Below are 12692 nucleotides of genomic sequence, written 5' to 3' on the forward strand. Positions count from 1 at the left end.
TAACCACTGAGCCACCGTGACACCCTAAGTCTAAGTAGCAATCTAAGTCTTTGTCAACATCCTAATAAAGATCACTTTTGAACCTTCAAAAACAATCTACATTATGTTATAACTTTGAATTTGACTTTTGGGATAAAGCTGGGAAACAGTTGAGGAAAAGGATCGGCCATGATCATTTTGAGGTAGGCTTGAAGAGTGATATGTCTTACTTCTGCTCCTTTTCCTACGTATCTTTGGTTGCAAGTTAATGTATCAAGGTTTCTGACCACTCCGAATAGTAAAAAGATCATCTTGACTATTGTTGAATGGATCCATTGTGGTGTTGGGTAAGTCCTGGCTGTTTTCACCCAGAAGGCCATTCTTCAAGCCAGGAGGTCTGTCAGTTTGACTGAACAATCATGAATTGATTTGAACCTGTCAGATTCCAATGTTCCTACTTACTTTCCTTTCACTAGGATCTTCAGGATTGACATTGAGGTGAATTTCTCCCTTTCCCTAACCCAGGCAAATTTTATTACCACTGCTGTGCCCTAAAGCTTTTCTTAAATAATTGGCTTAGTTGCAACACCGTCCTGTTTCTTTTGTGAACCGTTGCTTCGGGACCCAACATTGAGAAGCTGGTGAAGAACCAGATTGGATGATTCCAAGTGGCATTTGTGGTGAACTGATTTTGCCTTATTGCCATTCCATCAGCCTCATCCATACATTCTACTCAAGTGGCACATTAGTATTTCTGGGACAGTTCTCACTCCACCAGGGAGGCCATATCTATGATGTCCTTGTGAGGACTCACATAGTTGTCACCCAATACAATGGCATCAAGACATTTGGAAAAACTGCAGAATATTCTACCTGATCCTGGAGAGAATGGTTTATCATTATTTGAATACTTCCATGACATGCCCAGGATTGGAAGAACAAGTTATTCACTGCTTTCTTTGTGCAGGAAGGGTTCCTCAGGTTTTTCTAAGTGGAGCTGGTGTGGAGTACTCATTCCTGCTGTAGGCTGCCAACCTTGATGATGCTAAAGGTTTGACCCCATAAGTTGAGAGAGGGCATGTGGCCTGTACACTGGGCCAGAACAGAGAGTTGCTTTCTTGTATAATTGCTTGCAGAGCAGAGCTCCTAAGAACATTCCCTTCAGTTTTGGCATATAGAAGGAAAGAGACTATCTTCAGCAAAGGCTGGTCATGGAAGGAGCATGGGAAAGTTTTAATGGAGAGGTTAGCAGAATGGACATCTTGAACTGGAGTTGTCTGAGGTGAGCTGTTTATAGGAAAGGAACGAGTATTTTTGCAGCAAGTCTGTTTTTACTGGAAGAAATGTGGAAAGAAACAGACCGTGCAAAGCAAAACTTCCAACTGCAAAGAACTTGGAGTGGAGAGAATCGGAGTAAATATCTTTTTTCTTGTTGAGACCTTCAGAGAGAAAATTGTATCCAAACAGCTCAGGTTCAAATCCTGCCCAACTCAATGGGTTTTTGTTTTGTTAGGAAATGACAAGAAAACCAATGCTGAATAATGTGCTTCTATGACCAGAAAGCATGCCAGGCAAGATTGGACACATAAGTCACTTTTCAATGGTTTTCATTGAGCTGGACCACTCAACAATGTAAATCATGAAGATAAATGGCACTTAATCTACATCTCACTCTATTTGGAGAAACAAATTGGTAATCCCTAATCCAACAATTTCTTTTCTCAATAGGTCTCCCGACACTTATCGACTCGGACTTGTCGTAGCTTCTTTTAGGTGGTGTTCCTCCATTGACTCCTGGTGCCATAATATGGAGCTCCATGTAGGAGCCTCCAGGACAACTGTGAATGATTATTTTCTCCCTAGGAATATTTTATGGACTTCGCAATCTTAACCATGACTTCGACATATTAGACCATAAATACAGCCTATCTCACTATCTCTGTCATTACAAAGATGTAGATGTAATAGGACAATGTGTTCATTCTTTTGTCTCTACTGCTGAACTTCTTATCCATTATAGTTTGTATTGTGCGTACGTGAGATTAGCAAAAGAATTGAGATTCATTCATTTAGAAATCAAAATTATCATTAATTCTTTGAAATATTCAAAATCTATCAGACTAACAGAACTTGGGGAACTTTAAAACAACAAATGTGCTGGTAGGTAAACTGGAATCCAAATTGGAAGATGTTGCTTGAGGGGCAAATATTGGCCAGGATTTATTTAAAAGTCCCTGGAGATTTGAACTTTCAAAATTTGTGAGTTGAGAGTAATAGCATTGGACCACGGCTGGCATTGAATTAATAATAAAAGCAAAATTTGGGGATGCTGGAAAAGTGAGATACAAACAGAGAGTGCTGGTGAAACTCAGCAGGTCTGACAGCATCTGTATAGAGAGAAAAGCAGAGTCAATGTTTCCAGTCTGATATGACCCTTCTTTGGGATGGAAGAGTCACTGGACTTGAAACATTAACTCCATTTATTTTTCTTCCTTCACAGATACTGCCAGATCTCCTGAATTTGACCAGTGTTCTCTGTTTCTGTCTAAGGAATAAAAACTGCTCATGCACTAACGCTTCAAGTAATCTGCTGTGGAGCACCCTCCTTGCTACAATTGAATTTGATCTTTGAAACTGACTTAAGTAAACTTGTGAAACATGAGAATATCTATTTATAATTAAGACATTACATAAAAGAGAGAACAGTAGTGTGTTATTCAGTTTAGCTAAAATGTATCTATTCAGGAAAAGAGAATTTTCATCTGATTAACAACTATGATTCTGGTTAAGTAGCAGCATAAAGAAAACGTCTTACTGAAATTGTATGAAGATGTCTTGTAGCGAGTTTGTTGTCACTTTTTTTTGATGTAACAATGGTGTGTAACTTGTATCTTGAAATAAAGTACTGCTAATCTAGTGGCCTTTGCCAAGCTACTCATGGTCGTCACTTGTGTTTTTTTTACATTGCGACAATTCCCAGGGGAATCATTAATTATTGAAACACAGCTTTTCTTACTGGCTTCTGTAAATTAAACCATCAGATTGGAGTCGGGACACTGCAAGTCCGAGTGTTGGAGTGCTAGCTTGAACCATTTGGTACTCAACAGGAGGAGTATTCATCAAGTTCTCATCTTTCAGAATTATCTCATTCATTACACTGTTCGATATTACTGAGGGCATTTGAAACAATGTATTGTCTTAGTTTTCAGGTAAACCAGACTCTTGGAAAGAATACAATGAATTTGGTGGAATTGCATTACGTAACTTAATATATTTAATGATGAAGGAAAATAAAGTTTGGAGACATAGCTTGATCCAATCCTTTGTACAATCTTCAGTGCCTCACAATGTTCCCTTATATAGTTTATTTGTTTTAGCTCAATCACTCGAAACCTTTTGAATCTTTCATTTTAGAGAACTTTGAAAAGTGTTTTGCGCTGTTTACAAGTTTTTGACAGCCTGTGAGAAGCTAAACTTTCTCGAAGTAATCTCACACCAGAGACTGAAACTCAAATTTATTTGTTACACTGGACATAATTACAACAATGAGAAGCTGGGATTACTCTACAGTGATGTGAAATCTGCAGTATGATGACTCAATTAAATATAATAGACTTTAACAGATAAGAAAGAAAGAATATAATAAAGAACTTGGATGCTGGGTATCTGAAACAAAAACAGAAATTGCTGGAGAAACTCCAAAGATCAGGTAGCATCATTGGGGAGAAAGCAGAGTTAACATTTTGAGTTTTGTGACTTTTCATTAGAAAGAATTTTCATTTCGTTACCACCTTTCACATCCTCAGGATATCAGTGTTGGGTAGAAGATGATATAGTAGTAATGTCACTGGACTAATCATCTGGAGAGGCAATGTAATTCTCTGAGAGCATGGCTTCAAATTCCATCCATCCAGCTGATGGAATTTAAATTCAATGACTAAAATAGAAAGCTAGTTGAGAAACCACAAAACCATGACTGAGTGTTGTTTGAAAACCTGTTTTGTTTCATTAATGCCCCTTTTAGTGAAGGAAACCTGTCCTCACCTGGTCTGGCCTACGTGTGACTCCAAATCTATAGTGACGTGGTTGCAAATCACAGTGGGTCAGGCAGCATCTATGGAGAGAGCGCACGCTAACATTTCAAGTCGAGATGAAGAGTCATCTGGATTTGAAACGTTAGATTGCTGTCTCTCCACGGATGCTGCCTGACCCACTGTGATTTTCAGAACTGTTTTGTTTTCAATATAGATTCTAACATTTGTAGTTGACTCTTAACTGCCCTCTGAAGCAGCCTGGCAGTCACCCAGATCCAGGGCAATTAGGGATTGCAACAAATGTTGCCCTTGCCAGTGACCCCCACATTGCGTGAAAGAATGAGAAAAAAAATGCTGCAGGGCCCATGAACTACTTTTCAAGTTGTCAGTGCCATAATGTAAGAAACGTTAATAAAATGATACCACAAAGACAATCACTGGAATCCTGAAATAAAGACCAGATGCTGGAAATACTTGGCAGGTCAGGTGGCACCTCTGAGGTGAGAAACAATCAATGTTTCACGTTCTGAAGAAGGGTCCCAACATAGAAAATTAGCTCTGCTTTCTCTCCACAGATGCAGTGTTTCTCCAGCAATTTTTGTTTTATTTTGATATTGATTTATTTATTGTCACATGTGTCTTGTTACAAAATACAGTGGAACATGTTGTATAGTGTCGGCATTCTCTGGCACCATCTTAAAACACAGAAAAATAAACCTAAACATAGAACATACAGGCAGAAATATGAAAAAATAAAGAAAGAAGTCCAGACTTGTGACTTAAGTTTTCATGTTGATGACCTTTTATCAGGACTGGATAAAACTTTAATAAATAGACTGAGGTGGTAAAAAAATGGCAGCCATTTTAATCAAAGAAAGTTTTTTTTATCTGAAGAAAGGTAAAGAGATTGAGTCAATATGTTACAGTCTCAAGCATTTCACATTTTAAATGTCTTCAAATGACTGAGGTAATTGGTAAAACAAAGATTAGCATTTATAACAGCAAAGGATGTCTGAAAATGTAGTGAAACTAATTCAACCTGAACCTTCGAAAAGAAATTGGATTAAAAAAAATTAAGAGTTAGGTCAAAGTGCAGGACAATGGCATCAATTGGACAGCTCTTTCTTGAAGCATCACTCTTAACAGTGATGAACTGAATGGCCTCCTCCTGTGTTTCCCAATTGATAGAAGACCATGTTGACCCATCTCCATTTTTCTGTGCAGGAAGAGCAGGAAAAAGCTCGTTTTGCTAATATGCCAGCATGGAAGAGGGATATCGTCAAAAAGAAAATGGATGAAGAAAGGTATGTGGTCCTGAGATATGAAGAGATGCATTTGTCTAAAATTTTAATCCGATACATTTTGCAATATCTAATTTTATGTCTTATTTTCTTTCCCTTACCCCCCAGGGAGAAAAAGAGGTGAGTAATCCTTTACTAATTTTCTATGTGAATATGAAATATTAAACAGAAGCCTTCATTAATAAATGTGAATTTTAAAAAAATAATTGCATTTCCTTCTAGTGCTAGCCCATAACACACCAACAAAGAGAAAAACACAAAGTTTTCACAGAGGGTGAGACTTGACTGTGTATTAGTTTTGTACCAGTTAATTCCAAAGGACAATGCCCAATGATTTGTGCCCTAGTACTGTGAATTTCTAAACTAAAAACTGAATTGTCAAGGATCATTTTCGGTACAAGATCGCTGACTTGAAGGTGGCTGAATGAATAACTCCATATAAACACAAAAACATCTTTTTCTAATATGATACTGTACAGGTAACAGCTAGAGAGGGGAAAGGGTCCACATTGCTAGTAGCTATATTTGGAAATGATTATCTTCTTAACAAGGCAACTCCATCCCCTCTGTCCATTTGCCTGTCCTTTTAGTAAGATGGGCATCTTTCGATATTTAATTCCCAACCTTGATCTCCCTGCAGTCACCTCTCTGATTCCCACAATATCATACCTGCCACTTTAACTCTGTGCTACAAGCTCATTTACCGTCCTTCTATTATGACGTGGTGTTTAAGTACAACACCCTCAGTCTTGTGTTGACTGACCCACTTCTTACAGTTGCCCCCTCATCTGTTGTGCCTGAAGTTAGATTTATGACCCTTTCCATACTCTCTGTCCTATCACTTGTTCTAGAAACTTTAATAACCTCTATTGGGCCCTCCTTTCCTTTAACTTTTTCCTTAAATTTCCATGCAACTGAATCCACTTTCCAGTGTTTAATTTAAAGCTCTATCCACAGCCCGAGTTATGTGATTTGCCAGGACTCTGGATCCAGCACGATTCCCATTGGAACAGCTCCCTCCTTCCTCAGTACTGGTACCAATGTCCCATGAATTCGAACCCATTACCATAAGCCGTACATTTACCTCTTTAATCTTGTTGACCCTGTGCCAATTTGCTTGTGGTTCAGGTAGTAATCTAAAAATGATCACCTTTCTTCATAGAATCCCAACAGTATGAAAAAAGGGCACTGGTCCACTTTGACCCTCCAGAGATTATCCCATCCAGACCCATTCCCAACCTAATACTTCCCATGGCCAATCCACCTAACTTGTACATTTTTGGATTGTGGGATGAAACCAGTGCAACTGGTGGAAACCTACGCTGACACAGGGAGAATGTGCAAACTCTAAACAAACAATTGCTTGAGGGTGGAATTGAACCTGGATCCCTGGTGCTGTGAGGCAGCAGTGCTAACCACTGAGCCACTGTGTTGTCCCTTTTTTTTGGTTCTGCTTTTTAAATTGAACCCCTAACTGCTCATATTTACTTCCACAGAACTTCTTTCCTCTTTCTACCTTTATCATTGGTATCTGCGTGGACCATGATAACTGGATCTTCCCCCTCCCACTTTAGGTTCCTCTGCAGCCCAGATGAGATATCTTGGACCTGTGCACTAGGCAGGCAACACAGCCATCTGGACTCTCGATCCTAGCTATAGAGAATACTGTCTTTTGTCCTGACGATACCAGCACTGATTATAGCTACCCTTCTCTTTTCTGCTTTGTCTTAAATAGCTCCCTATACCATGGTGCTATGGTCAGTTTGCTCATTATCCCCACAGCTCCAGCTCTCATCCAAACAGGGAGCAAGATTCTTAAACCTGTTAGACAAGCTCAATGGCTGGGCCTCCTTCAGCACTACCTCCTGGATCCCTGAAGCTGCCTCACTGGTAGTCACACCCTCCTGTTCCTGACCTCTGACTGAGGTCGAGGTAGTTCATCTGAAGGATATGACTGCCTCCTGAAACACAATGTCGAAGAATCTCTCCTCCCTGATGTATCGCAGTGTTCAAAGCTCAGACTCCAACTCATCAACTTAGGGCAAGATTTCTTCAATCAACCAATACTTGCTACAGATCTGGTTACTATGAACTATAATGAAGTCAACCAGTTCCCACATCACGCAGTTAACAACACAGTGTCTGGCCCTGCATTTCTATTTTAATTACTTTGTTCTTAATTTGGTCTTTAAAAGTTTCATACTGGTCTTTTAGTTTGTAAGCTGTAAACATTTCCCCGATTTACCTTCAATCTGAAACTAACCTACAGTGGACAGTTAAACTAGTAGCAATCACCAATCAATGAACTTACAGTGTGAAGCTAACCGACCCCTGTTCTAGTTAGACCATGAATTAGCTTTCCTTGACCATATTGGATTATGAAGATGTGCCTCACTGGGGAAGCACGCTGGAAATCAAGCCCACTATTCCTGGCTATATCACAGAACTTAAAGATTTCATTAAATCACACAAAATTCCCTGATTTAGTTGTCCTTTATACCCAAGTTGACAATAAACACATACAGGTTTCTGTTCTTAAGAAATATTAAGACCAAATAAAAGATCAAAGCTATATGTAAACAGTTATAAACTGTCAACATATAACTCTATTGATTGGAACTCAAACTTCCTGATAAACTACCTCTAACTCCCCCACCTGCTTCCATCCTCCCCAATACACATAGACACAACAAAATTAATGTCATGGGGGGAGGGAAATGCTGGGCGTACAGTTCAGTGGTCCCCGTCCATAGGGTTTGCTGAGATAATCATTTTAGCTTGCCAGGACTTGCTGCTTCTCAAAGTCTTTTCCCCACATGCACTTGCAGGAGGCTCAGAGCAACTAATTCACAACTTATAAGGTCTCTGAGTTGTTTGATAAAAGCAACAGCTTACAGCAACTGGTAAGAAAAGATATACTGATCTCATTCAGACTTCAGTTTTTTTTCCTGCAGGCAGAGAGAGAAGACTCCTGACACTATCATTCACACCCACAAGCTGTTCAATTCGAACCAATTACATAGCTGTTGGCAGGCAGAAAGCCTGTGTCATCAACAACGGCTCAGTGGTTAGCACTGCTGCCTCACAGCACCAAGGATCTGGATTCAATTCCACCCTCAAGCGACTATGTGAAGTATGCACATCCTCCCCATGATTGTGTGTGTTACACTCTGGGTCACTCTGGATTTCCTCCCACAGTCCAAGGTTGTGCAGGTTAGGTGGATTAACCAGGCTAAATTGCCCATAGTGTTCAGAAATGTGCAGGACAGGTGGATTAGCCATACTAAATTGCCCATAGTGTTCAGAGATATGCAGGCGAGGTGGGTTAGCCATGCTAAATTGCCCATCGTGTTCAGGATATGCAGGCTAGGTGGATTAGTCATGCTAAATTGCCCATGGTGTTCAGGGATATGCAGGCTGGGTGGATTAGTCATGCTAAATTGCCCATAGTGTACAGGGATATGCAGGTTGGGTGGATTAGTCATGCTAAATTGCCCATAGTGTTCAGGGATATGCAGGCTGGGTGGATTAGCCATGCTAAGTTGCCCATAGTGTTCAGGGATATGCAGGCTAGGTGGATTAGCCATGGGAATGTAGGGTTATAGGGATAGGTTTAGGGCGTGGGCCTGGGTGGCAGGCAGGTCAGGCAGCATCCAAGGAACAGGAAATTCGAAGTTTCGGGCATAAGCCCTTCTTCAGGATGCTGCCTGACCTGCTGCGCTTTTCCAGCAACACATTTTCAGCTCTGATCTCCAGCATCTGCAGTCCTCACTTTCTCCTCTGGGTGGCAGGCAACCAATCAGCTGATAACTTGCAGACCTGATTTAGTTGCACCTGCAGTAAACCCTAGTTTTGAAGTGGGTTGCAGATTCTCTTGAACTTAGAATCATAGAAACCCTACAGTGCGGAAAGGGACCGCTCGTCCCATCGAGTCTGCATTGACCCTCCGAAGAACATCCCACGCAAACCCAGCCTCCCACCTTATCCCAGTAACTCCACATTTACCAATACACCTAGCCTGCACATCTTTAGAGTGTGGAAGGAAACTAGAGCACCCAGCAGAAATTCACACAGACACAGGCAGAATGTGCAAACTCCACACAGATAGTCACCCAAAGCTGGAATGAAACCCTGTCCCTGGCGCTGTGAGGTAGCAGTGCTAACCACTGAGTCACCGTGCCGCCTCTTAGCCACTTGCATGGGTTTTGACCTGAAGGTTGACCAGTAAATACCATCATATTTGACAATATCCTCCTGGGGAGTGCACCGATTTTCAAAGACATTTTAGTACATAATCGAGGATCTCAATTACAGGAAGTGCGTCTTCCCACTGAGAGTCACATCCCTGCCTCACTGGTGGTGTGCGGCTTGCCCTTCTCTTCCCATCCAAACATAAGTGAGAAGGCAAGTGGTGAGGTAAAACACAGAGTCCGCAGAGAGATGTCAACAGTTTAAGTGAACACTTTGTACATGGAATATTATATAGAAAAATAAAAGTCATGCACTTGGACAATTTGAATAGCTGGGTATTACTTAATTGGGGAAAGGCTGCAGAAAGCCATAAAACAGAGGGATCTGGGTATTCAAGTGCATGAATCACAAAAAAAAAACTTATATTCTAATTCATTAGATAGTATGCAAGTGGAATGTTGGCTTTTCCTTTAAAGGGAATAGAGTATAAAAGTCGGACGGCCTTGTTAAAGCAATACAGGGTATTAATCAGTCCACAGCCAGAATACTGTGAACCGTTTTGGGCCCCTTATTGAAAAGAAGATGAGCTGGCATCAGAGACAGTGCAGAAAAGGTACATTGGGCTGATCCTGGGTATGGAGGGATTGTCTTAGGGGGAGGGGTTAAGTAGGTTGGGCCTGTACTCATTGGCATTTGGAAGAATGAGAGGCAACTTTATTGAAACATACTAGGTTCATCGAGGGTTTGATAGGTCAGAATGGGAGACTCTAGGACCAGACAGAACAATCTCAGATTAAGGGGTCACCCATTTAAAACAAAGATAAGGAGGAATTTCTTCTTTCAGAGGTAATCTGAAGAACTTTTTACCACAGAATGCTGTTGAAGCTGGGTCATTGATTTTCTTTAAAGATGTGACATAAAGTTATGAATAAAATAAGTGAGAATTATGGGGAAAAGGCAGGAAAGTGGAATTGAGGATTATCAGATCAATCATGTTCTTGAACAGCAGAGCAGACTGGATTAGATTAGATTCCCTACAGTGTGGAAACAGGCCTTCGGCAGAACAAGTCCACACCGATCCTCTGAAAAGTAACCTGCCCAGATCCATTTCCCTCTGACTAATGCACCTAATGCTAAGGAGCAATTTAGCATGGCCAGTTCACCTGATTGTGGGATGAAATTGGAGCACCTGGAGGATGTGCAAACTCCATACAGGCAGTCACCCAAGGCTGGAATCAAACCTGGGACCCTGGTGCTGTGAGGCAGCAGTGCTCACCACTGAGCCACCATGCCACCCTACTTCTGCTCCTACACCTGGCCTTACTCACCTCTAGCTGGGTCTCTGGTTGATACTGGGCCCTTATTGGGTGTGTTGCTGGCAGCATCCAGTGCAATTGGATGGTACTGACTGGCAATGGAGAAACAGGCAGCCTCTGATTGGCCAGCAGCTCCCAAGAGGGTGATGGTGGAGAGGTCTGAATTCTCCCTCCAGCGTCATGGATGGGGAGAAGGGAGGATTCAGCACTGGCCACCCAAGTGACCATCAAGCATTTATCAGGTCAGGCCTACTCCACTGAAGCAAGGCTCGTCTCTTCGCAGTTCTCCAACTGGTAACCAGAATCTGCCACGGGAATACTGAATTCTACATAATATATAGCAACATAGAAATGTCTTAACAAAAATAAACCAATATCCATCCAGTAAGCTGTCTGAATCAAAGTGGTGGCATGATGCCATGACAAGAAAAAGAAGGAAGCATATGTCAGGCATAGACAGGAGAGATTGAGTGAATCCTTAGAAGAGTATAAAGGCAATAAGAGTATATTTAAGAGGGAAATCAGGAGGGCAAAACGGGGACATGAGATAGCTTTGGCAAATAGAATTGAGGAGAATCCAAAGAGTTTTTACAAATATATTAAGGACAAAAGGGTAACTAGGGAGAGAATATGGCACCTCAAAGATCAGCAAGGCGGCCTTTATGTGGAGCCGCAGAAAATGGGGGAGATACTAAACGAGTATTTTGCATCGGTATTTACTGTGGAAAAGAATATGCAAGATATAGAATGTAGGGAAATAGATGGTGACACCTTGCAAAATGTCCATATGACAGAGGAGGAAGTGCTGGATGTCTTGAAATGGGTAAAGGTGGATAAATTCCCCAGGACCTGATCAGATGTACCTGAGAACTCTGTGGGAAGCTAGAGAAGTGATTGCTGGGCCTCTTGCTGAGATATTTGTATCATCGATAGTCACAGGTGAGGTGCCGGAAGACTGGAGGTTGGTTAATGTGGTGCCACTGTTTAAGAAGGGTGGTAAGGACAAGCCAGGGTACTATAGACCAGTGAGCATGATGTCGTTGGTGGACAAGTTGTTAGAGGGAATCCTGAGGGACAGGATGTACATGTATTTGGAAAGGCAAGGACTGATTAGGGATAGTCAACATGGCTTTGTGTGTGTGAAATCATGCCTTACAAACTTGATTGAGTTTTTTTGAAGAAGTAACAAAGAGGATTGATGAGGGCAGAGTGGTAGATGTGATCTATATGGACTTCAGTAAGGTGTTCGACAAGGTTCCACTTGGAAGACTGGTTAGCAAGGTTAGATCTCACGGAATACAGGGAGAACTCGTCATTTCGATACAGAACTGGCTCAAAGGTAGAAGACAGAGGGTGGTGGTGGAGGGTTGTTTTTCAGTTTGGGCGGTCTGTGACCAGTGGAGTGCCACAAGGATCGGTGCTGGGCCCTCTACTTTTTGTCATTTATGTAAATGATTTGGATGCGAGCATTAGAGTACAATTAGTAAGTTTGCAGATGACACCAAAATTGGAGGTGTAGTGGACAGCTAAGAGGGTTACCTCAGATTATGACAGGATCTTGACCAGATGGGCCAATGACTGAGAAGTGGCAGATGAAGTTAAATTCAGATAAATGTGAGGTGCTGCATTTTGGAAAAGCAAATCTTAGCAGGACTTATACACTGAATGGTGAGGTCCTAGGGAGTGTTGCTGAACAAAGAGACCTTGGAGTGCAGGTTCATAGCTCTTTGAAAGTGGAGTCGCAGGTAAATAGGATAGTGAAGAAGGCTTTCCTTTATTGATCAGAGTATTGAGTACAGGAGTTGGGAGGTCATGTTGTGGCTGTACAGGACATTGTTGGAATATTGTGTGCATTTCTGTTCTCCTTCCTA

At 41.5% G+C, this 12692-nt stretch overlaps 1 protein-coding gene across 2 annotated transcripts in view; it reads left to right on the top strand.

Moving 5' to 3' along the window:
• The window catches only part of espn (espin), a 159056-nt gene that overhangs the window by 144533 nt on the left and 1831 nt on the right, over window positions 1–12692 (top strand). Inside the window, exons 12-13 of one of the 2 annotated variants that reach the window (XM_060852005.1) lie at window positions 5238–5317; window positions 5423–5434. In XM_060852005.1, coding sequence (XP_060707988.1) covers window positions 5238–5317; window positions 5423–5434 — 92 coding nt within the window. Of the gene's footprint in view, window positions 1–1707; window positions 1852–5237; window positions 5318–5422; window positions 5435–12692 lie in introns of those variants that run through there. The other variant, XM_060852004.1, reaches the window with a different exon arrangement.

The sequence above is a fragment of the Hemiscyllium ocellatum genome, chromosome 37 (genome assembly GCF_020745735.1).
Source record: "Hemiscyllium ocellatum isolate sHemOce1 chromosome 37, sHemOce1.pat.X.cur, whole genome shotgun sequence".
Taxonomy (NCBI): domain Eukaryota; kingdom Metazoa; phylum Chordata; class Chondrichthyes; order Orectolobiformes; family Hemiscylliidae; genus Hemiscyllium; species Hemiscyllium ocellatum.